The sequence below is a fragment of the Ictidomys tridecemlineatus genome, chromosome 4, assembly GCF_052094955.1.
Source record: "Ictidomys tridecemlineatus isolate mIctTri1 chromosome 4, mIctTri1.hap1, whole genome shotgun sequence".
Classification (NCBI taxonomy): Eukaryota; Metazoa; Chordata; class Mammalia; order Rodentia; family Sciuridae; genus Ictidomys; species Ictidomys tridecemlineatus.
The window spans coordinates 57,102,644-57,128,662 of record NC_135480.1 but is presented as its reverse complement, the minus strand read 5'-3'; the positions used below and the strand labels follow the sequence as shown (position 1 = coordinate 57,128,662).

Sequence of the window (26,019 nt, the reverse complement as noted above, 5' to 3'; positions counted from 1 at the left end):
AGAATAGAGATTTCCCTTTTATACATATTGCAACAAGTTCTCCATAAAACATTTATCTGAAATAAATTAAAAAGTTCTTTTGCCACTGCCTCCAAACATAAAAAGGAGCCTGGGCCTTGGCCTCAGCCTAGGCCACCTATGGCCCTGATTGTCCATGGAAGAAAATTAAGGATTGAGGGGTCCAAAGCCTGAGATGGGAGGGCCAGATCCCTCCTCTGAAGTATCCAACAAGAAAGGCGAAGTTACAGCATGGGCCTGGGAGATGGCAGCCAACTCCTTGAGAAACTCAGGGAAAATGACTGCACAGTAGACAGCATTCTTGACACGAAGAGCCTCACCTTGGCGCTCAGGGGCCCCGCCCCGGGGGAGTAGAATTGGAGTTGAAGCCCCAGGGGAGCCCCCACCTAGGCCAAGTCCTGCTCCGTCTCTCCCAGGCTGAAGGACCTGTGCCGCCTGCCGGGCCCTGGTTGGACTGTGTGCGTGTCGCAGGAGTAACTCCCCCAAGGATGGCCTCCGGCTCTTCACTGAGAATAAACAGGGTTATCAAGAAGGTGCTAGTATCAGGGAACCTATCTTAGTCTGAAAGAGTAGATTCCCCCGCCCCCAACCCCCAGGTTCCTGGACTTCTCCACTAGGGTTCTAAGAAAATGGAAGGACAAGATGGAGCAGAAGTGAACCTCAAATTCCATTTCCTGTTCCATCCTTGAAGATGACCCAGGACTTGAGAGGGAAGGTATTCTTTCTCATTCTAGCACCAAAAGGCTACCTGTCAAGCCTTTAATTCTCTACATAAGCTTCCCCATCCAGTCAACCATCATCCTCAGACTTAACTAGTCAACACCTGAGCTACTTCATATCCAGCTGTGATTTCCTCCTTCCCCATGCCACTTCATCAGGAAGGATTCCCCTTCTTTCTAATCACTATTTATTTTCAGTCTATAACACGCCCTTACTTCATGCTTTCTATCACCCTCCAAAACTAGAGTCAACTACTTCCCCTTCCTATGCAGAGCTATAACACCTGACATACATCCTCTGCTCCATCAATACTCACAGGGCTTATATGTGCCATCATAGTTCAGGGACTATTTCATTTCTGTCATACACCACTCTCCCTCTAAGATCTATTTTCTGGTATGACCATTTCAACATTCACCAGTCCCTGTCCTATACCCACAAAAACCTTCCTCCCACTGGTTGTGGTCAGGCAACTTTATGTTGGTTTAGACTCAAACAAACCTTCAAAACACTGTCTTCTCTCTAATTTTCTAGAGGATTCCTAGGTCTGGACCCATGATCATTATTCTAGCATGGACTCTAGCCTCTAGATTATGATAGCAGTTTCCATTTCCAATCTCTAACATCATCTACAGAGACCTATTACATTTGGCATTCAGAAGCACTCACAACTAAGCTCGTCTCCTGTAGTTTATTCTCAAAACTCTCCATACCCCACCTTACCTTTGCATCTGCACCTACCTATTTAGAACCGAACAGATACATTACATGCATTTATAGCTCTGTCTCCTTACATTTTATTCTCTCTTATGTTTCATTTTGTTTTCATCCTTTCTGACTTTTACTCTCTCCACTTCTTTGGGAAACCTCCTCTGACTTGCTCTCCACTGACTTCCCATTTTACTGCCCTTATCTGAACATACTTTAATAATTTATTTCAATGTCTTCTACCTCATGCACAAATCTGAGCTTATCTTAGACTGTCTTATCTACCTTTATATCCCTGGTTCTTCCAGGAACCCCCGTACTAAAACTGTAAAAGTAAGAAATAGTCACAGTATAATATACCATTAGGAAATCATGCTAAGTAATTTCAGCAGGGCCTTCACAGCTGAGCAATAACCCTTGTGAGAGTCTCTTCCCAACTCATACATGCTTCTCCTTAAGCCTGCATTTCATCTCTTCTCTCAGCATATCATTTTTGCCTCCAATTTCACTAGAAAAGAATGACATGAAATCCCTAACACCTTCCTCCACACTTCACAACTCCATTGGTACATGTCATTTCCACATTTTTCTCTTCATGTTTGCCCAAAAAGGTGGGGGACCAACCTTTTCAAGTCCAAAGTTAATTTTTTTTCTGAGTGCTCAATTTCATTATTTCTACCACCTTTGGAACCTTGCTCCATTACTATATTCCTCTAGTCACTGTCTATATTGTATGCTCTCTGAAGGCAGAGATCATATCTTATACTGCCCTGAATTCCCTGTTCCAAAAACCTTTGTTTCAGCAATATGTCAAGTGTTCAGATACTTGTTAAATTAAATATCTCTATTTAAAATTCCATTTTCTCATTTAATTCTTCCTTTCTTATCCCCACAACCACTCATCAAATTCTGCCAATATATCTATTCCATATCTACCTTATCAAATGTTTCTTTTCTTTTCCACTATTCTAATTCAAGCCTTGCTGACCATTTTTGCATTATGACAGAGCCTCCTGACTCTTCTTGCTAACTTCCTTCTCCTAGTTCCAATTCACCTCTGCTAACTTACCCATTTCTCCACTTCCGATTTAAGAACCTCCAGTTTCTTAAATACATTTCTCAACTTCTAACCAGCCCAACTTCGGCTTGGAGAACTTTCTGCTCTGGCCAAATATTTCCTGCCTTACCACTAACTGTTCCATCACCTTCTAAATCCCCTGCTCCAACTACACATACACAGTCCAGGATATCTCCTGAACAAAACAATAAAGACACTCTCCCCCTCTGCCTACCTAAATCCTACTGTCTCTTAAGGACTATGTTAAATGTCACATCCTTTGTAAGGTCTCAAAATATCTCAAACTATGAACTACTATGTCCACTTTCCTGACCATTTAAAATTTCCTGTCCATTTAAAAGCTGGTTTTGCTAATACTGCTGATTGGGCTCTTAATTGATAGACCAATGTTGTAGCCTCGGAATCAATGCCTGAGGACAAACATCAAGGCTCTATTTTCTACAGTTCTCTAGTTCCTGGCACAAGGTTTCACCTTGAATAAGAGCTCAGCTAACCTGGGCTAAGGGGTTATCTAGGAAGGGTAGGGAGAGGGGTGGTGGGACAGGCCTCACCTAGGGGATCGGAGCGGCGGGGGGCAGGTCCTGCTGTGGGACCCTCAGCCCAGTCCAACTTGCCACGGGCAATGAGGTACTTCTTGGCTTTAGACAGTAGTGCTGGGAAGTCCTCCTGGGAGGCCGCAAAGCTCTCAATCTTATTCTTCACAGAGCCCAGCACCTAAAAAGCACAACTTTATGACACTTCTGGTGGCTCTAGACTGACAGTCCTTTTTAGTCCCATTGAGCCTATTCCCAGCCCACCCAGGGTCACTCCAGCTGCGGGCCTGGCCCACCATGGAGCCTGGACGCACCCATGCATGCATGCATCGCACACCTGCAGCAGGGACTTGACACTGGGCTGGAAGACCATGTTGGTGTTGAGCAGGAAAGAGCGGAGCAGGGGCTGGGGGTGACAGGCCAGCTGGGCCACCAGCCCCGTCAGCAGGAAGTTGACATAGACGGAGTTCTGCAGCATGTTCTCGAGTTTGGCAAAGAGCACAGCCATGAAGGGGCCTGGGGGAGGGGTGGGCACAAGGACACAAGGCCTGAACACAATGCATAATGCACGCATTCCTCCCCAAAACAAGAGATCCCCACAGGATGAAAATTATTTGTATGTCAGTTTCTGGGTATGTTTGATATCCTATGACCACCTATTCTGGAGGAAATAAGGTAGCAGACACAACATGGACTGCAAGAGTCCGGATGCCAGCTTTATATACATCTGAGCTCTCAAGAGTCAGATCTTAGGCTCTGGAGTCACAGAAATATCATTCCAAATTTTAGTTTTACCCTTTACTAGTTATATATTACTGAATAAGTAAGAACTCTCCAAACTTCAGTTTCCTACTTGGTAAAATAAGAAAATATACCTACCTCATAAGGTGATTAAGAGGATCAAAGAGATATCAATGTAAAGTATTAAGTCTAAGATCTGACAAATTTTATGTGTTTGATTATAACCATAAGCCACAAAAAAATCTTAGTTTTTGAAAAGCTTCACCCAAGAGGATGAAGAATGACTAGGTAAAGACAGTAATTAGGACCAAAATTCAGAATCAGGTCCCACACAAGACAGAAGAACATTAAACCTGGTAAGAAAGGAAGCAAGAAAAATGTACAGCCAAGACAAACAGATTATATTTAGAGGAGAAATCTTTGGGGGACCAGAAAAAACATGGGAGCTCTGTCTTTCAGGAGCCAGGAACCAAGGAGGTAGAATAGAAATCTGCAGTAAAAGGAGAGTTTAGTTCGAGAATATAGTAAACAGACTCTTTGGAGGAAAAGGAAATAACAAAAGGGGATCAGTTTTATTTGTGAGAGAGACAGTCTCAACTAAAACACATCACTAGCACTAGATCTAGATCCATTAGTCTTTCTGATCAGGGTTTTTGGAGAAAAGAGAGTATATCTAAGAACTGTACTGTGAATTGAGCCAAAATTACAATTAAGGGCAAGAGATGGTGAATACTGAAAAAGATCTAAGTTTCCACAACTAGCCTCGGCTCAAAGACAACTAACTAGCTTAACAGGGTCCTAAGGTAACTCATCACTTTGTTTTTCTGTTCTTCTCATTTCCTGGGATTTCTTATAAGAGATGATCCAAAAAGCTCAGATGAGTTTACAAAAAAGAAAAAAGAAGCTTTAATTAATATTTCAAGACTATGGTAAAATCTGCACACTACTTCCTATTGGTAATGAGCCAAGAAGCAAAGTATAGCTTAAATAAATGGAAAACTATATTTTCTATAGTCTCTAAAACAAGGAAGTTGACTCCAGAGCAGAAGTCCCATGGGCAGGACAGAAGCATATTTCAGTATGACAATAATTAACCAAGGCATAACAACTTGACTAAGATGAGTGGCTGCCCAATTTACATCAGTCATGCACCCAGAGTTGATAATTCTAGTGAGTAGCTACCACTTGTTGAGTTCTCACAATGTGCCATTATTACAATAAGTGATTTACACACACCAATGGCAAATATGAGATGTTAATGTATGCCTCACCAAAGTCTATGGTCTAAATTTTAACGATCACAAAGCTTCAGAGATTTTGTTTGTTTTTCTTGGAGTCGGGTATGGAGTAAGGATTAGAGACAGATGAGGGCTACACATGCTTTAACAGAAACAAAGGGGAGTCAGCCCAACCACTCAGGTCAAGACTAGCTCCAGGAACATTCCAGAAAACCCAGAAGGGTTCATTTGGGAGTACAGGGCCATGCTTTATCATTTGCCCTCAATGAGGTATTTTACCATTTCTGATTCTGTCCTTACTACTAATCATAAATCCCTAAAACAGTCTTATTGGACAGTCAAGGCAACCAAGAAGGTCCAAGGGCAGTGGACAGAAGAACTTGATCCCTATTTGAAGAGACAGGAAGGAAGGAGCTGAATAGGGTAGGAAAAAACAGAAGAACTAACCTTGGGCCACAGTAGAACTGACAGAAGACTCAACACCCAGACAGATTACAGGTGGGAATGACACAGAACAGAGGTTTATAGGTGCCTCTCAAAAAGGACAGCACATATGTTCAAATATTGTTATAATTCACCACAAAACACCAAACATAAAATATACTAATAACAAATCCCAGGAAACAGCCAGACTAGGGGAAAAGAAGGAACATGCACAAAGGACAGACATACAAGGCTCAAACATAAGTCAATACTCAAACCAGCACAAGCATGGAAGACACAGACATATACAAAAACACAATTATGACATGATATGTATCTGGAAGGGACCCAAGCAAAATGGATGAGGGGTAGGCAAGTACACAGAAATGACATAGCCAAGAAGTTTCAGAAATCAGCACAAACATGTTGAGAACATGCAAAAAGTACACAAAAGGGAAGGCCTAAGCTAAGTAGCTTACCAGTGAAGGGCTGGCTCGGCAGCTGGTTGAGAGTCCGCAAAGGGCTGCTGAGGAAGGGGCCAGGGGGTTCAGGGGGACTGGTGAAGCTCTCGTAGGCCTCCTCCTCCTCAAGAGGTAGTGGAGGCTCTAAGGGGGATTCTGAGCCAGCTCCACCATTGCTCAATGCCACCTCCAGCTCCCGGAGCTCTTGCCCAAAACTCTCTAGTCCTGCTATGCCCTCAGAGGTGCCCTCTAGCAGTTCCCCAGCTCCCTCCTGTGGCACTAGACGCGGCACCAGACGAACCTTCTTGGCCCCCTCAGGCCATGGTCCTGGCACCCCATTGAGTTGGGGAGGGGGCAGGTGACCAGGGCCCTCCCCTATGCCCCCAGGCAGCCCCCTACTCCCTAGTTCCTCCTCCTCCCCTTCCCCCCCATTGTCCCTGTCCTCCTCAGGTAGTAGGCTGCGTTTCTTAGTCCGGGAGCCAAGAGGATTGGACTCAGGAGGGGGCCGCTCGCCATCATAAGGGGCAGACCAGGTACGGCAGGCTCGGACACAGCGGTCCACACCACGGCGCGCCTCACGCAGATACTCCAGGTAATTGTCTTCCAGCTCACCAGGCTCCTCTGCAGGGCTGGGACGTCGGCCAGGGCTGGAGGCTGGGGATTTAGCAAGACCTGGTGAGTGAGGTGCTGGGCCTGGCGACTCAGAGCCACCCAGACTCTGCTGCCGAAGGAAGAGAGCCAGACGAGATGGTGTAGAGGGCCGAGGCACTGTCACCACAGAAGAGGAATCAACACTTGGGCTTCCAGGGCCTTCAGCGGGGAAAAAGAAAACATAAGAGTAATCAAGGAGACAGAATACAAGATATAAGATACCGAGGGAGACTAATAAAGAAAGCAATGAAGAGGCAGAAGCATGGAACTCATTTATATAGCTGACTCTCCAACCTCTAGACAAACCTTTCCCTTATCTGCCACCCCTTTTCACCACCACCATCACCACCAAAGAATGAAAACAGGAAAAGTAAAGGACTGAAGTGAAGGAAAGAAATAGCTTAGCCTAAGAATCCATTCTAAATTTCTTTGGAGAGTTCACGAATCCTCTCCCTGCAAGACAACTCAACATATACTAATAACAAATCCCAGGACCTCCCCAAAAAAGGAATGCCACTCATGTTCACCTCCCTCCCCTCACCCTAGCCCCACATTCTTGCTAGGCTCCCCCAGAATCCAGGCCATACCCGTGATGTCCTCCTTTCTCCCTGCCTCTCTGGTAGGCCCACCTCGTGCCCACGAGGCATGCTCTGGACGAGGTGGGCTGGAGGCATGGTGCCGACAGCAGCGTGGGATTAGAGAGAGAAACTTGTCAGCTGCTCGTCCATAAAGATCCACATCACGCACAGCTGGCTTCTGGCTCAGCATCACGTGGTTACACGGGACAAGATACCTGAAAAAGAAAGCAGAAAGGGAACATGGTAGATAAGAAAGGAAAGAGCATGCCTGGAAAAACAGGACAATGGAACTAAATGGCTAAGCAAGGCTCCAAAAGGATACTCATGAGCTACCCCAATACAGCCCATCACCCAAGCAATGTGCAAGGCCCTAAGGGTCAACCATCCCTCCATGCTGCCCCCAGAGGTACCTGAGAACCAACTGCAACAGGACATCCTCACAGCTGAGGTTCAAAAGGGTCCTGAAGAGACTCAGAGAGACCATGCAGAGCTGGGAGGAAGAAAAGAGGGACTCAACATAAGAGCTCTCTATTCTCCAAATTATTCACTAAATGAGAACAGCCTTCCCCCAGCCCCAGGCCCAACCAACCACTTCTAGAGCAACAAATGTGCACAAGGCCTGGCACATAATAGTTATTCAAGTATTAACTAGATGTTCACAAGATCTCTGGCAAGACTTCAGTGTTCACATATAAAAATGAACCATGTGTCAGACACAATGAATTTCTATAGGCCATACAAATATCAGCAGATTCTCTGGCTAGGTATACCTGTCAGCTGAAACTCTAGCAATATTTGAATGAAAGCCCCAAAAAAGAAACACTAAGAAATACTGTGACAGAATGAATGAGTGACTAAAAGGAAAGAAAGCAATACAATAACCAAGTGAATGACTGTCAGCTGAGACTACAGCAAAAAGCCTTCCCATAAGAAACCAGAGGGAACCTGGAAAAATCCCAACTGGGAAGTGGGTGGAGCTGTGAACAAGGAGTCTTGAGTCACTCTCCAACTTCAGTGCCTCTCAGAAGACAGAATAAAGAAAAGCTCAAGAACAGCTGACAGGAAAAGGAAAAGTTGGTGGGTCCAGAGCAGGGAAACTTTTTGCTTTAGAAAAGGAAGGATTGTTCATCTCTAGCTAGGCAAAAAGAACAAATCTATGTAAGCTCTCCCTCACTTCTCTGAATCCCCATAGTACTCTATACTTCCCAAGGCAAGTATGTCAGATACTTTGAGCTCTCTCAAGACAACTAAATGAACCTTCTTTGTCTAGAGCACTATCTGTATAGATTAGGTGCTAATTGTTTGTTAAGTGACTAGGGGAATTAAAAGTCAACCAAAAGCCACAAACCGGTAAAGTGGCGCATGCCTGTAATCCCAGAAGCTTGGGATGCTGAGACAGGAGGATTCCAAGTTCAAAGCCAGCTTCAGCAATGGTGAGGCACCCTAAGCAACACAGTGAGACTCTGTCTCTAAATAAAAAAGTATAAAATAAGGCTGGGGATGTGGCTCAGTGGTCGAGTGTCCCTGAGTTCAATCCCAAGTACCAAAAAAAAAAAAAAAGCCAACCACATAATAGGAAAAAGATGAGATAGCAGTTTACATTTTGGACAGTGTGGATAATCAGGAGGCTTATCCTAAATGACTAATTTGACAAGCAATAAAAAATTAAGACTCACTGGAAAGCAGTTCCTCAAAAATGTCCACATCTGAACCTGTAAATATTCTGAACTTATAAATATTTTTAGCTTACACAGCAGAAGGAAATTTGTAGATGTGATTAAAATTATGAAATTTGAGATGAGGAGATTACCCACATAATGTAGGTGTGTCGGATCAAACCACAAGGGAGAAAAAAAGCAGGGAATCTTCCAGCTGGGTCAAAAAGAAAAGTGAAACAGCACTGCTTGGTCTGAAGATGGAAGAAGGAGATCAAGAGCTGAAACACTGGTAGGCTTTGCAAGCTGGGAATGGTCTTCAGTGGATAGTCGGCAGAAAAACATAGATCTGTCTCAAAACAAGGTAATTAATTCTGCCAACAATCCAAACATGTCCTCCAGAACTATAAAATAATTTTTATTTATTTTAAGCCACTGAGTTTGTGGTAATTTTTTAAAACAGCAATAGGAAACTAACTCAGATAATTAGGCACATTGACTGACTTTAAGGCACAAAAGACAGGCTATATAAGTTACAAAGTCAGTTCAACAACATCAAGCTTGAAAGAACAAGATAGTGAAAAGGAGAGCACCTATATTTTTAACATGAGCACCTTGTAATCACACAAGAGTTTTGATCTCAAGAACAAGGAACACAAAGAAGAAATACCCTAAGAACACAAAAGGCTGAAGATCAAAGATCAAATGGGAGACTAACAGAAATAACTATCATGGACTAAAGACAATAACAAATAATTGAAGAAGTTAGGATAAGATATCACAAAAAGAAAATGGACAGATCCCAACACAGGGAGAGAAAAAGAACCTGAAGAAAAAAATCAATTATCTCTAAACATAAACAGAGCATTACATTAGACCAAATAGAATATGACCATGACTTAACTATGGCATAATGAGAAATAAACCTCTTTGTTATCTTTGTAAAAGTGAACTTTTGACATCTATTCCCTATTGGTTTCCATCAATAAATGTTAAACCAAAGCACATATTATAATTACTTTTTGGAGCATTTTTAAAATGTACATGCCCTACAGAATTAATGTTGTTAAAACGGCCACATTATCAAAAGCAATATACAGATTCTATGCAACCCTCATCAAAATATCAATGACATTCTTAGCAGAACTAGAAAAAACAGTCCAAAAATCAATTCTCAAAGCAATTCTAAGCCAAAAACCCAATGTTAGTGACATCATAATACCTGACTTGAAATTACACTAGAGAGCCTCAGTAACAAAAACTGCATGGTACTGGCATAGAAAAAGACACATAGACCAATGGTACAGAATTGAAAAAAAGAGAGATAAATCCATACAGATATTGTTACCTGACCATTGACAAAGGTGCCGAAAACGTAAACTGAAGAAAAGGTAGCCTTTATATACAATGATACTGGGGAAACTGGTCATCTATATGTAGATGAATGAGACTAGATTCTTATCTCTTTCCCTGCATAAAAGTCAACACAAAATGTATCAAAGACTTAAGAATTAGACCAGAAACTAGGCAAAACCTAGAAGAAAACATAGGATCAACTCTCTAACATATAAGCAAAGCAATAATTTTCTCACTAGGACCCCAAAAGCTCAGGAAGTTAATGTCAAGAGTTAATAAATGGGATGGCATCAAATTAAAAAGCTTCTGCACCAAGCCTATAATCCCAGTAGCTCAGGAGGCTGAGACGGGAAGATCAGCTAGCCTCAATAACAGTAAGGCACTAAGCAACTCAGTGAGACCCTGTTTCTAAATAAAATACAAAATAGGGCTGAGGATGTGGTTCAGTGGTTGGGTGCCTCTTAGTTCAATCCCTGGTTCAAAAAAAAAAAAAAAACAGAAAAAAAAGTTTCTGCATAGCAAACAAAACAATTACAAATATGAAGAGAAAATTTTTGCTAGCTGCTCTTCCAACAGAAAATTAAAATTTAGAATATATAAAGAACTAAAAAAACTTAACACCAAAACAAGCCTAAATAACCCAATTAATAAATTGGACAAATAATAAATGGGCAAATAAACCAAACTTCTCAAAAGAAGAAATACAAACATCCAATAGGTATATGAAAAAATGTTTAACACTGTTAGAGAAATGAAAATCAAAACTAAACTGAGATTTCATTTCATTCCAGGCAGAATGGCAGTCATCAAGAATATAAACAATAAAGATATGCATGTGGCACACACCTATAATCATAGCAGCTTCAGAGGCTGAGGCAGGAAGATCTAAAGTTCAAAGCCAGCCTCAGAAATTTAGCAAGGCCCTAAGCAACTCAGTGAGAGCCTGTCTCTAAATAAAATATAAAAAGGGCTGGGGATGTGGCTCAGTAGTTGAGCACCCCTAGGTTCAATCCCCAGTAACAAAAAACAACAACAACAAAAAAAGAGAGATTACAAACAATAATATTCTACTACTTTGCTGAATTCATTTATGAGTTCTAGAGATCTTCTGTGGAGTTTTTTGAGTCTTCTAAAAAATGCTGGAGAAAATGTGAACAAAAAGGAACAGTCAAACTGCTGGTGGGATTATAAATTAGTACAACCACTACGAAAAATCAATATGAAGGTTCCTCAATAGACAAGGAATGAAACCACATATCATACAGTTATACCACTCCTCAGTATTTATCCTGAAGAATTAAAGTCAACATACAATAGTGACGCATGCATACCCATATTTATAACAGCACAATTCACACAAAAAGTCAAATTATGAAAAAAGCCTAGATGACCACTAATGGATAAAGAATGGAGTATTACTTATCTATAAACCATGAAATTATGTCATTTGAAGGAAAATGGAAGGAACTTGAGAACATTATGTTAAGCAAAATAAGCCAAACTGAGAAAGGCAAGGGTCATATATTTTCTATCATATGTGGAAGCTAGAGAGGAAAAGGAAAAGAAAGGAGAGGGATCTCATAAAAATCAAAGGGAAACCAAAAGAGTAGAGAAAGGTAAAGGACTGGAGGAAGGAGGAAGGGACAAAAAGGGGATGGAGAATGATACTGGCCAAGTTATATTATTATATTCTGTGCATGTACAAATATGAACAACAAATTCTACCATTCTGTACAACTATAACACAACAATAAAAAATATTTGGAAGAAAAAATACACATACATATACATACAAACATACACACTATAAGACTATACAATGCAAGAGTTCTGAGATAGAGTTTAGAATCTGTGATTACTGTTGTCATCCTCAAAGCTCCCCAGATGATCCTGAATTGTATATCTGGTTGAGAAAAACTGTTCTAATCAGAGCCAGTATGTAATATTTCTTACATACACTAACTTACCTATTTTAAAAACTACATCTGTATAAAACATAGCTATCCAGAAATCTCGGTGATCTGAAACCATACCACCAGGTACCTTAAATTAAGAACAGTTTTCTAGAAGTCTTAATGCTTGGAAAAAAATTCTATTTTAAGCACAAGCATTCAGGAAACTTTAACTATTTTTAATGAAAAAAGGAAGCAAAGATGGTCCCAGAACCAAAATAGAGGTCACAAAGTCCTTTAATATGGACTAATTATGGCTAAACTAATACTTTATTCCCCTACAAAGACATTAAGTCATTATTACTTGGAAACTATTTACTCCCATTTCATGTACATTTCTACTAATTAAAATCCTTCTTACCTGGATCTACAAGGCCTTGCATGATCTGAATTTTACCTAACTCTAAACTTTCATCTCATTTCCATCTCATACGCCTCCAGTCATGCTGGTCTTTCATTTCCTAAAGTATGATAAGCTCTTACCCTATCTGATATCCTTTGCATGCTGATCCCTTGCCTAGACTATTCCTTCATTTATATTTAACAGGCTAACTCCTTACAACTTTATGCCTCAGTTCAATGTCACCTCCTCAGAGCAGTCTTCTTGACCACCCTATTATTTTCTAAGTAACCTGTTTGGTTTTTTTTTCATAACATTTACCACACTTTTGAATTATTTTATTATTATGTTTTCTTTTCTATATTTCCCATAAAATAATCTACAGGAAGTCATCAATGTCTATTATTATAGCATAGCAAATGGTATGGCACACAATGAACATTCAATAAAAATATGTAGGAGGGCCGGGTGTGGTGGTGCATGCCTGTAATTCCAGCAGCTTGGGAGGCTAAAGCAGGAGGACTGAGAGTTCAAAACCAGACTCAGCAAAAGCAAGGTGCTAAGCAACCCAGTGAGACCCTGTCTCTAAATCAAATACAAAACAGGGCTGGGGATGTGGCTCAGTGGCAGAGTGCCTTTGAGTTTAATCCCTGGTACCACTTCCCACAAAAAAATGTAGATGGAAAGAATGCAGGTATATGAACAAATGCATGTCCCAAGTAACATTCCAATGAAGTAAATCTAAAGGGGAGAGAAGGTAAGCTTACTGTAACAGCTGGATTATCTATCAATGTAGACACAAACCCAAAGTGATCTCAAGTTACCCACAACAGACTACAAAGCTATAAATACCTTAACAGAACCTTAGAGCAATGTTATAAACACTGAAGAATGGCAAAACCTATAGCCATGATGAGCAGCCAAAGTCATCCAGAAAACGTAACTGTTCTAGATTCATGTATAATAAAAACAAGAAAATAAGATTAAATTCTGTACCCGAAATGATTAAAAGTTTAATCCCTAATTTTGAAATGATTGCTCGACATAAAATCCAAAGAAAAGTAAGAACACCCTCTGAGAACAAAGGTCAGAGAGAGATGGCTCACCCAGGTTAAGCCAAGAACAGTGGTAAAGGCCATACCCGGGAGTTGCTGCCAATACGGGCAACGAGGGTGTCAAGGATGGTGTGGGTGTCATGCCGGTGTAACAACAGGAATCGCAGGAAAGTACGGAGCAAGGCAGGTTCTGAGATACTCCGGAGGAAAAGTTCCAGATAGGCGGTACTGGCGATCATCTCCTCCACAGAGGTCTGGACAAAGGGAATAGAAAATTTGGAAACTCAGGGCTTCCTTGCACATATACTAACTCATTGATATATTTAGAACTCAGTTACCAGAAGCAGAGAGGGGACAAAAAGGAGGAATACCCTGCCCACTGCCTCCCACATTGAGGTTACCACCCTGTAGTTTAGACCCTAATATTTCTTGCCACCAATGACTCTCACCTTGTGCAGGGCAGGGCCCATGACAGGCACCAGGAACCCATTATGGATATAATCAACCAGCTGCTTCTGCACCAGAGGGTGAGCCACCTATAGTGTTGTAAGAGAAAAGAAAGGGTATTATGACATCACTGGAAGGGAGTAGGATGGTATAATACAGAATAGATGAACTCCAGGGAATGTACCCTTCCCACCCTATCTTCCCAGCATGACCATGGGCCACACCTCCTAGGAAACCCCAGTCCTACCTGAATGACTGCATTGCAGAACTCTAGGGAACTCATGAATAGTGCAAGGGCTGGCACTCCTAACCAGTCTTCCCGTCGCAAGCAGTGCCAATCATCCCCTGGAACCTCAATCTTTCGGGGCAGTGAGGAGTATAGGGCACTTAGCCCTGTGGCCAGCACCTAGGGGAGGTTACCAAGGGCTCAGGCAATATAAAGATTGGGAATTAGTCCAAAATTTTCCTAGGAATAGAGGTAAGAACTATTACCAAAGCACATTATTTAGCCACCCAATGTGCCAGGACCTCACCTGGAACACTGGTTCATAAGGAACCTTAGTATTTGCTCTAACCACCTAGGTCCATGCTTCATCACCATTCCAACTCTGGTAGGTGGGGGTGGGGGGCAGATGTGCTTTCAAATCTGAGGACCTTCCTGGAGGAAAAGGCCTTTCCACACTTCCTGGTAGGAAGGTACTGTCCGATGATCACATGTCATACCAAATCCCCTATTCTAGGCAGTCTATACAATGACCATATGCCGTACCCCACCCCACCCCATCCTAGGGGGTGCTAACCGGGCAGAAGTAAGAGTGATCCGCGATGTAGCGCCCCACAGTAGGGCTCCCAGCTGACAAAGCCATGAGCAGAAGTAGGGCATCACGGGCCTGCTGCCCTAGAGTGCCCTCTCGATGGACAAAAGGGACAAGGCGAGAAAAGAGTAGAAGACGTGGGGCAGCTCCTGGCTCAGGAGGTGGCTGCAGGAAGAATTCAAGCAATGTAGGCTCCCGGGCCACACACACACATAGCTGGCTGAGAAGTAGCACCAAGCCTTCATCCAGTGCTGGGCTACTAGGCACAGGGCGGCCACAGGCATCCAGTAGGGTGAGCAGAGCCTCACGAACTGGACCATGCCGCAACAGGGGCTGACGAGCTTCGCTCACCAACATCTCAAATAGTTTCAATTGCTCAGCCCGCCGTTCCTCGACCCCATCCCCAAGCTCATCCCACTGTAGCTGCCATGTCAACACACGGGTCAGCAGATCCTCATGTAGAGCAAACTCAAGAAGAGGCCCAGGGCAGGTGGGGGCCGAAGGGCCTGCACGATCCTCTGCCAAAAGTGTTAACATTTGGTAAGTATGGTTGCGCACAGCACTGAGATCATCTGCACCTCCAGCAGCTGCCCGAGGGCCTTGCCGCTCCAGGATTCGCACCACCTGGGGAAAAAGAAGACAGAAGGCATCGAAGATGATAAAGTAACTAAATGGAATGGTTGAAAACAGTGAACACAAAATTAGGACAACTCAGGAGGCCACTAGATACTTTGGCATATAGTTTCTTACCTGGGACCAGTGATTCTTGAAGACCATGAGGCAAGTCTCAGGGTCAGCCATGACTGGAGTCTGCAGACTGGCCCCTTGAGGTACTCGGTTCCCAGGACCCCTGGAGGCCAGTCTGCTCAGCCAGTTCATCCTCTCCATGAGGAAGGCTGGACAGGGCCAGCAGCCAGAGGACTACACTCCAAGGATTTGCCAGCTGGAGGCTTTCTCCACTTCTGTCTCCAGTGTGCTTCATCCGGTCTGTATGAGCCAGTAGCTGGCCATGGAGCCAGAGATTACACCAGATTGAAATAGTAAGCTCAGAGGTCACTGCCCAGTCCAGAGTAACAAATCTAATTCAAAGAGAGAGAATGAAAAGTATAAACAGAAGCTTATCTCTCTCTACTCCCCAGGCAGAAGCACTCAGAATCACCACTTCACTGAAAACTCCACACACATACATATATATACACAAATGCATACACACAGCCAGCACCTAAAACTTAATCAGAACTTGTGATTTTTACTATCAAATTTGTTATTTACCAAGACTTTTTCATCTCTATATGATACCAACATTCACTCATATGATTAGGCCAAAAGCCTGGCCACATCCTAGTTTCTCTTCCTGCCAAGACCAATTCATTAGTAAAAGGACTCACAGCTTCCAATCTGGTCTCTATGCTTCATTCTTGCCATCCTAAATTCATTCTCCACACAGCAACCAGAGTAAAATTTTTAAAACCTAAATTACATACATCTCTCCTCTGATGAATACCCTTCAATGATTTTCTATCACACTGGTAAAAATGCAAATTCCTTACACCTTGGTCTATAGGAGCCTGTATAATCTAATCTGCACAATCTCCTATCATTCTCTTCCTCTCTCATACTTTAGTTACACAGGCCTTCTTGAGTACTTTCTGTTCCCTGCCTAGAATGTTCTCCTGCTCTTCATATTACTTTTATTACTCAATTCTTTTTCTTTTTTTTTTTAAAGAGAGAGTGAGAGATGAGAGAGAGAGAGAGAGAGAATTTTTAATATTTATTTTTTAGTTCTCGGCAGACACAACATTTTTGTTGGTATGTGGTGCTGAGAATCGAACCTGGGCCACACGCATGCCAGGCAAGCGTGCTACCACTTGAGCCACATCCCCAGCCCTACTCAATTCTTTTTCAAACATCATCTCAGAGGCCTTGCTTAACAATTCTATCCACATGGCTCATCTTCCCACCTTCACTTTATAGCTTCCTAATCCTATTCCCTCTTCTCAGTTTCCATATCTAAAATTATTTATTTGCTTGTCTATCTTCCCCACTTAAAAACAAAAAAAACTCTTTGAAGGTAGGGCTTATTTGCCTTTTTTTTATGATTATTGTCTTTTCCCCAGTGCCTAGCACAGTATCAAGTATTTTTGTTCAATGTATGAATGCTTAAATGAATGAATGAATAAGAAATACCAAACTGCCTAATGGCCCAAGTCATAGTCCAGTGATCACTTCCACCAGTCTCTTGTCAGTTGGTAAGCATAAAAACTTTGTAGAAAGTGTGGTTCAGTTATTTTCCTCTTTATACTCAAAAAGGGCTCTGAAAGAATCTAGAAAAATAGAAACTAGCTCCCCATTTTTCCCTACAGTTATATTAACCAACACCTCTTTCATACAGATACTCTCTCACAATTACCAGATCTCAACTAAGGAAGGCAGCAACTATACTGAACAAAACTTTCTGTAAGACAGGTGACAGTATCATAAAGGCAAGGGCCAGCAGACAGGAATTACTCATTAATTAATTCAATATACATCCACACTGATATATTACTAGGCACTGTGCTAAGTAAGCACTGGAAATACATATGGATAAGAACAGCTGTGGGGCATAAACATAAACTGCAACAAAATTATAAATAGAAATACTAATAAGTGTCAGGGGCATGAAGGAAAGCAACTAATTCTACCTTGAGTGCTGTAAGAGGCAAAGCATGACTTAGTCCTTAATAATGAATACTGGTTACATAGAGAACAAAGGGAAAAGTTTTCTTCATATTCAAAATAGTATAAACAAAAATACAGCACTGTGAAAGAGCGTGACAGATTTGAAGAACAGCTGCAAGTTCACTGTGTCTTAATCACAAACTATTCAGAGCAGAGAGGCACAATATTGAGTTGAAGGGTAAATATGGGTAAAGGTATAAACATCACTGAACATCATTCTAAGGAATTTGGGCTTTATCTATTGATACCCTGGAAACAAAGGAGATTTTTAAACAAGAAAAATGACAAGATCAGATTGGCCTTTTTAAAAATATGTGAGATAGCCTGGCACACGCCTATCAACCTAACATATGGGAAGCTGAGCCAGAAAGATTCCAAGTTTGAGGCCAGTCTCAGCAACTCAGCAAGACCCTGTCTCAAAATTAAAAGGTGTATGTAGCTCAGTGGTGGAATGGCCCTGGTTCAATCCTCAATACTAAAAAATATAAAATAAAATAATAAAAAAAATAATGAGATAGCAGTATAAGATAAAAAGACAGATGGCAAAAGGCAATTTATTAGAAGCTGTAATAGTTTCTTTTTTAAAAAAGGGCTGGAGAAAAAAAAACATAAAAAAATAAAAATAAATAAAAAATAAAAAGGGCTGGAGGTGTAACTCAGTGGCAAAGTACTTGCCTAGCACACTCAAGGCCCTGCCCTAAATTCAATCCCCAGTACAGAAAAAAAACAAAAGTCAAGAACTAAGGTGGTAAAAGTAATAAAGAAAAAGCTAAATCTGAGGTCACCTCTAACTTATCATGTTCCTATGAAATACTGAAATTATTCAAACCTATAATGTGTCTACAAATGAATTATCTATACTATAATGTATCTATTCTTCTAACAAGAGTCATATCATTAAACCTCCTCTCTAATCCCTGCCAAATAGTGCTTGGCATTAGAAAATGCTTGTGGAACTGAAGATAACTTCATGATAATTATAATAGCTAAAAATATTGAATACTTACTACATGCCAGATTCCATTCTAAGTACTACATGAAGTAGCTCATTTAAACCTAATAAAAACTCTCTATGTACTTCTATACCCATGTTGGATGTAAGGAATTAAAGCCCAGAAAGGTTAAACAAATTGCCCAAAGTTAGCCAGTTAGTAAGTGGCAGGATTTGGATGAAAATTCAGGTCATTTCCCTCTTGATTAAAATTAATCATAAAGTAAAAGCAACAAAACCTGACAAATGAATGGAGAATAAGGGATTATCAGTAAAAATAATAATAATAAAGATGATGATGTCATTAATAGACTAAGAAATATATCAAGGGGATTTGTGTTTTAGAAAAGAGGATGAGTACAGTTTTTAAACATGGTAAGTTTTAAGACACTTGCCAGAATTTAATGATAACCAGAAGCAAGTAGAAAAATCATACTTGAGCTCAAGAGTGAAATTAAAACTAGAAATACAATTCAAGAGTTACCAGCATATAGGTAATAGATGAAGCTATGAAAGCAGATTGAGTTATCCAAGGAGATCATCAGGAGCTAAGGGTGAAATCAGGAAAACTAGAAATATAGGAAAGCTAAGAGGAGCCTTTGAAGAAAAACACTGTGGAGGCTATCAGAAATGGAGAAATTTAAGAAATAATTATCTAGAAATCAAGGAAAGGATATTTCAAGAACTGGAAATTGTCCATACTGTATAATTTCATAGAAAAAAAAATAAGTAGAATGAAATTTGAAAATGGGTCAATAGTTTTATTAGTCAAGTTTTTTTATAAACTTAGGAAAGTGCTTAAAGGATGAATACGAGTCAAAAAAGTATTAAGGTGCACTTTCAGGAAATTCAGTGATATGGAGAAGGAGGAAGACAGGGCAAAACTTAAAGAAACTGGGGTGGAGAAGGAAGTCAAGAAAGTTTTCTTGTTTTAATTTCGGATAGGGAGCTTCCAAGGTGTTCTTAAAAGACAAAAGAAGCCTGGGGCTAGGAATGTAGCTCTGTGGTATAGAAATTGCCTTGCATGCATACTGGGTTTGATTCCCAGTACTACAAAAACATAAAAGAGAAGTCTGAAAAAAGTGGAAGGTTACAGATAAATAAGATACAGATAATGGACAAAAAAATAAAGCATAGGATTAGCATGAGAAAGAGGTATAATACTCTTTCTGAGAAAGAAAATAGTAATAAAAGATGGGTGCCTTCAAGTAAATATGAAAACAAAAATGGAAGTTTACATTTACCACCTCCATTTCTCCAACCTACCCTCCTTTTCTTTTTTGTCCAGGAAAGTGAGAGTAAAAGAGGAATGAGGATTTGGAAGAGCCAGAGAATGAAGGCTCAGTCTTTCATATATGGTTTCCTATAATCCATAGAACATAGTCATCACACAGACTAGTAGCTAAGAGTAGCAAGGATTCATTGAAAACAGTACTTACATATATTCCAAAGTACCTACTTTCCAAGGAGGCATGGACTAAGAAAGAGAATTTCAACAGTTAAATAAATGGTAAGAACTTGCCCCCTATTACCAGCCCTTTTGATTGTTTTCAGCCCCAGGATACTGTATCATTCCTTGTTGGTCTCTTTAAACCTTGCCCATACCTTTGTAAATATAGACCCTTTATTAAACTCTTCTCAAAACTAGCTTGGACCATCTGTCACCTACAAGAGGAGCCTGACTAATGTAAGAATATCACTGTTTACAGAATGCTTTCTTCATTACATTTCATTTGAGACTGAAAACAAATAGAAACCCTATCATCACCCAAGAATAACAAAAAGTAAACTCAGAAAGACAAGGGTTATATGATCTCTTTCATATGTGGAAGCTTTAGAGAAGAAAAAAAGAAAAGAATGGTGGTGCATGAAAATTGAAGAGAAATCAGTATAGTAAAGGACCAGGGGGAGGGAAGAGAGGAAATATTGAGGAATGATATTGGTCATATTATATTGTTATATCATGTATATCCATATGTAACAACGAATCCCACCATCATGTATAATTATAATTCACCAACAAAAATATGGGAAAAAAATAACACAAAGTAATAGGTAAAGCTTGAGCTCTGTAGTCCCTCAAACAAAGTTATGAACCTCAGTCAATCATTTTCCAGTTTCCTTAAATAAATCATTTCCCACATCTGAGACTCAGTTTGCTCATCAATAAATTCCTGGTGAAATAAGTATTACTAGCTTTAAGAATTAAATAACTTATGTAGCACTTCAGACATAATGCAAGTACTCTGTAAATTACATGTTTATTTCCTCCTCCTCTTCTGATCTTGTTTAACCAAGAAGCCCACAACTCTGAGAGGAGAGATCTAATCTGCTCTGATGTGTCCATACTCACCACCTCCCACTCATACTCCAGTAAGCTGAAGAAAGCCAACTATCCAATCTCAGCAAAATAAGATTTTAATGTGTCCAAATCTAAAAAACTGCCTTCAGCAGTTCTGGAACTCAATTCCAAAGATTAACAAAATGCTCCTAACTTTAACATACATACTTGGGATGTCCATTACTGCTCTATTTCTTAGCCATAAAAGAATACTGCTCCCAAACCCAAGGAAGATTGGTCTCCAGGACCTTTCTTTACAGCCTCCCCCACCCCTGTCTAGAGACTGCAAAGAGAAGAACCACACTGGAATCAGCAACTCAGAATCCAATATTTAATCTAGGTCCTGTTCATATATTGAAAAAATGTAAAAGGCCATACATAGGTTGATATTCTCAGCACAGTTCAGAACAAGACAAAGTGGCAGAATTACCACTCTCTTATCACTCTTTTCCTCCCGTAGCAAAAGTCCAAAACAAGGGTAGACTCCCCTCTTTCCAGATTTACCTTCAGGCTCACTCACACAGTAAAAAGGGGAAGAAGATGCTGATCTCTCAAGACTTCCAAATGGCCATGGTGAGGCCCTCACCTTGGGTCCAAAATACAACTTTACAGGTACATACAGCAAGAGTGTCAATCAGTCTCAGTACAGCAGACCCACAGGAGGAAGTGGCTCAGCTTTACCTAAGAACCTTTGCCCTGGGAGAGGCAAACAGGAGAGAGTTGGGGGCAGGGATACACCTGCAGTATCTACATCAGGCAGGAAGAAACCAAAAAGACCTTCCAAGAACATATCAGTAAAGTCCTAAGGTTTACCCTTCCCTACAATGGTTCTTCACAGTCAAGAAGACTGATTACCAATATAAGAAGCATGAATGGGCTTTTATTCTAAATACTGAAAGTAGAAAGACCAGATTAAACCTCAAAAGAATAAAAAGGGCAAGGGGTGGGGGGAACCACCCAGTAGGAGCCTACCTCTAGAGCTCAGCTCATACATACCTCTCAGCTTTTCCATCCCTCAGATAGAGTGTCAGGATATTGTCCAAACTCACACCTCCCCTCTCCCCAATACCATCTCTACTTCTTACAAGGATCTTTTCATAGGACTTCAGCAGAGCCTTATAATCAGGAAACGCACCTCTATCACATAGTGATTCCCATTACAACACCAAATCCTCACCTCACACATGGTTATCTCTACTTCTGTTAACTGACATTGACAAAACCAATCCTAAAAGAATAAGAAAAGTTCACTGGATAGAAAAGAAAAGGCATTCCGAGTAGAAGCAGCAGCTACTGCAAAGATTTCAAGGCTCAAAACAGTAATGTGTTCATTAGAGAACTATGAACAATTCTATTCAAGCTAGAATACAAAGTAGGGAATGGCAGAAGATGAGGCTGAAGAGGTAAAATAAGGCCAAATGAGGCCATGTTAAAAAATTTGGATGTTGTCCTAAAGGACACAGCCAATGAGTTCTGTGATCAGATTTGCATTTTTAGAAAGACCATTCTAGGGATGAATTAGAAAAGAGCAAGTTTTAAGACAATACACCCCCCCAAAAAAAAATCATAAGAGAGATGACCAGGACCTAAACCAAGGCTTTAATAATGAAGTCATGGTAATGGAAATAAATAGAGAAAAGATAACAGAGAAGAAAACATATTAAGATTTTAGTGACTGAATTCAGGGGATAAAGGAGCAAAAAGAATGAAGGATAATGATGAAGTCCTTGTCTAAAGTGAAATAGGTTACAAAAGCACATTTTCAGGATACAAGTTCTGTTTTAGGCATGTTAATTTTGAGATACCTGTAGAGATAAATAATCACCGGATATGTATGTTTGGAACACAGTGAGAGACAGACTAGACAGAGAAGTAATCACCTCATTATGATATATTTTTATATTTCACATTCTCTAAACTGAAACTATTTTTTCATGTGCCTGCAAACTCCATGAGATTTCATAGGACCATTACTTATTTTGTTATCCCATAAAATGGAAGCAACAGGAGAACAGTCAATATGCTCAAGAAGTATTTACTGAGTGCACAAATGAATGAATATGTAAAGGAATGAGTTTTTTGTTCCAGCACTTAGCAGAGTGCCTGGCACATAGCAGATATGAAATAAAAAGCTACATACAATACCCCCAAACATGTTCCTATGTCTACATCATCATCCTCATCTGTTTCATCTTCTAGAACATAAATCTTTTGTATTTAACAAATTACTATTTCAATGAAGAGTTCAGTATAGCATACAATAAGCTTACCATCAAGTGCAACTAAGAATCTGGACAGTTCCTAAGAATCCTCTAATATGCGACTTTGCTTATCCTATCATTATCTTGATGTTATCCAAGTGCTATGCATACCTGTTACCTGTTACATTGACAAAGTATTAAACAAAACCCTCAACTCTGTGCCCTCAAAGCCCCTTTAATCTCTCTTTTGGAAACAGAACAATTACGAATCTTTAAAAAAAAAAAAAACAACTTTGTCAGTCTTAGATTCTCTGTCCCAAATCACTTTTATTCTATTTACAAATCTTTCCCCAAGTCACACTCACTCTGAAACCAAGTTCTGAGTCCAATTTTGCCACTTTATCCATATGTGACTTCTAGCTTCTGAATGTGATTCTTCATTTATAAGAATTATTTCCTTTGCCTACAACACAAGGTATCAATGTAAATCTAGTAAAATTTGAAATTTCTATGTAAAGCATGACATTTTTACTTCATAGCAAATGATTACTATGAAAGTATGAATGCTCTTCAGATGTCAGAAGTTAAACAGAATCACTGTTTAATATGTTATATGCTTCCTCAACGTTAACAATAGCCACCATCACACTGTAAATTTCAGAATTTTGTTAACCAGTAGAAACAAATTTTTTAAAAATACAGTTGTTACTTTTTATTTTGGAAAAGAGGATCTTTTTTAAAAAACTCACCATCTACTGTCACCATTATTTCATGGGTGAAAAAACACTTTAACACCAAAAGAAGAAAAATTATAATGTCAGAATAAATTTATCTTAATGAAAAACTCACTATGCTCTCTTTCTCATACAGCTGAAAACTATCATAAACTGAGCCCTTGGCCCAGGGTTTAGGAACACTACTCTAAACCTGTATTACCCATGCAGATCCTATAGGGTTCTGGCTGTCTGGGCAGGCTGCCAAGGGTTCCACCAGTATGAAGTCCTATTTGGCCTCCAGAGAAAAGCAATGAAAATATACTATAGTTAGAAGAGCTGGTTCTAAAGCCAAGAGTCTGGAACAGAATGGGGACTGATGCTGCTCCTAATTCTCAGGGAATGATCTAGAGAGGACAATTTTTTTTTTAGACCAGAGAGATATCAAGGCATCTTCAGCTCATGGCAGATCATTAGCAGAGAGGAAATTTCAGTATTCTGAAAGTGTCGATTATCACTGAATGACAAACAAACTTTCTAAAATTTTCATGTGTCTGTGTTGGTGAAAAGAAGGGAACTTGCAAAATACTAATAAAGTGATGTCAATTAAAGAATGTGGCAGGAGGAATTAATTGCAAAGGAATAAGAAAGCTTCTGGGGATGGTAAAAATATTTAGTATCTTCAAAATGGTTTTGTAAAAATGTATGTTTGTCAAAACTAATCACATGTACCTTTTAAATATGAGTTGTTGTACATAAATTTACCTCAATGAAGTAATTTTTAATTTAATTCCAAGAAAAGGAGAGAAAGACCATCCTATTTGGGAGTCTAAATATAGTCATATGTGATATGTGACTTCCATGAAAGTAGAATTAGCAACTGAAGGTGGTCATTCCAATATAGATGACAACCATATGTAAAGCGTAACAGTGGAGTAAGGTTGCTCAGAAGCAGGCAGAGAGGGGGGAAAAAAACTTCATAAGGGTCCAGCTTGTTTGCAGTCCAAATGAAAAACTTGAGGGAAATGGGGCTCCAATGATTACGCTGTTGGTGACAGAACTTCAAAAATCACTTTCATTATCATAGCTACTGTTGCCCATGACGCCTTTTTTCCCCCTCCAAACCCATGGGAGCATGGGACACAAATGCACAACACTTCCACCCAAGCTGTCCTACTCAATCCCAAACTACTGTTTTCACTGGACGGGACGGTCCACCCAAGAAGGCCACAGAACCAACCACCTCACACCCATATATACATCTCATCACCTTCATTCCCTCCTCCCTTGCCCTGCCTTCAGCTCCCTCGTCATTCACCGCCATCCCCAAGGGTCCCGCCTTCGCCCTTTACTCTCCCACTCCTTGCACAGGCCTTAGCCACTCACTCTGGTCCCAGGACTGTCCCTCCCCCTTGCCCTCAGGAGACCCAGCCTCTTAGTAAATCGTTTTCATGAGTTCCTTCAACTTGTCCCTTCATAAAACTTCCCCTCCTCTCACATAACCAGCCTCTTACTCGTCCATTGATCCCTAGTTTCTTCACCCTGCTACCCTGCCTTCCCACTCATTAGCCCCTCACCACCTGCCAACCCCTCGCCCAGTCCCCTCACAACCAATAGTCACCAAATTCGGTGCCATCATTCCCCAGTCCCTCATTCCCTCATGCGACTCTTTGGGCCCTCCGGTCTGCGTATACTCTTCACTCACACAACGCCGACTCCGGCCAGGCCCTGTCGGCGCGGCGGTACTAGGTGAGTTCAGGCCGCCGCCATCGTTCCTCAGGCGCACTAGCCGCGCCCCGCCCCGCGCCACACGCATCCCGCGCCCCCGCGCACACACGTAACCGCCCAGCGACGCACAACTGGGCAATGGCGTGCCAGCTCATTGGCTGGGCCCGGCCAAAAACAGAGCGTTGACTCTTGTTTCCTGGCAACGGTCGAACGCAGGGGCGGGGAGGCAGACGACATTCCGAGGAAGGAGTGCCGCCTGTCTTCCAGGTCCCGCCCCTTCGCACTGTAAACCCCGCCCCTCAGGAGGACTCCAGCATATCATAGGGGCAGACCTCCGGAGAGGTGCAGGACGGGGGCGGAGCCTGGGAAGGAAAGGTCGAACCAGAGGGCAGAAGGCAGGACCTAAGGAGTGACAGGACTTTTAGAGGCAGGGAAAAGACCAGCAAGGCGGGATTTAGGAGTGAGATGGGCTGGAAAAGACTAGGGCCAAGGAGCGTAGCCACGGATACTGGGAGGTGCTTAGAGTGAACAAGTGGGCGTGGAAGGGCGTGACTA

The 26,019-nt window shown here is 41.1% G+C and overlaps 1 protein-coding gene across 7 annotated transcripts; it reads right to left on the bottom strand.

Moving 5' to 3' along the window:
* Positions 1-4: 4 nt before the first annotated feature.
* Fhip1b (FHF complex subunit HOOK interacting protein 1B) lies at positions 5-25,637 on the bottom strand. 7 transcript variants are annotated; one of them, XM_078046572.1, is made up of 13 exons: positions 25,358-25,601; positions 23,389-23,486; positions 15,520-15,848; positions 14,755-15,393; positions 14,202-14,360; positions 13,957-14,043; positions 13,594-13,761; positions 7,560-7,639; positions 7,159-7,364; positions 5,939-6,730; positions 3,395-3,573; positions 3,076-3,238; positions 5-524 (listed from the first exon to the last, which is right to left on the bottom strand). In XM_078046572.1, the coding sequence occupies exons 3-13, from the start codon at positions 15,655-15,657 to the stop codon at positions 166-168; spliced, it is 2,970 nt and encodes a 989-aa protein (XP_077902698.1). In that variant the 5' UTR covers positions 15,658-15,848; positions 23,389-23,486; positions 25,358-25,601; the 3' UTR covers positions 5-165. The 7 variants fall into 7 exon arrangements, with proteins under 7 accessions (XP_077902698.1, XP_013221048.1, XP_013221049.1 ...); XM_013365594.4 differs by having other exon boundaries at positions 25,442-25,601; XM_013365595.4 differs by lacking the exon at positions 23,389-23,486.
* Positions 25,638-26,019: the final 382 nt, after the last annotated feature.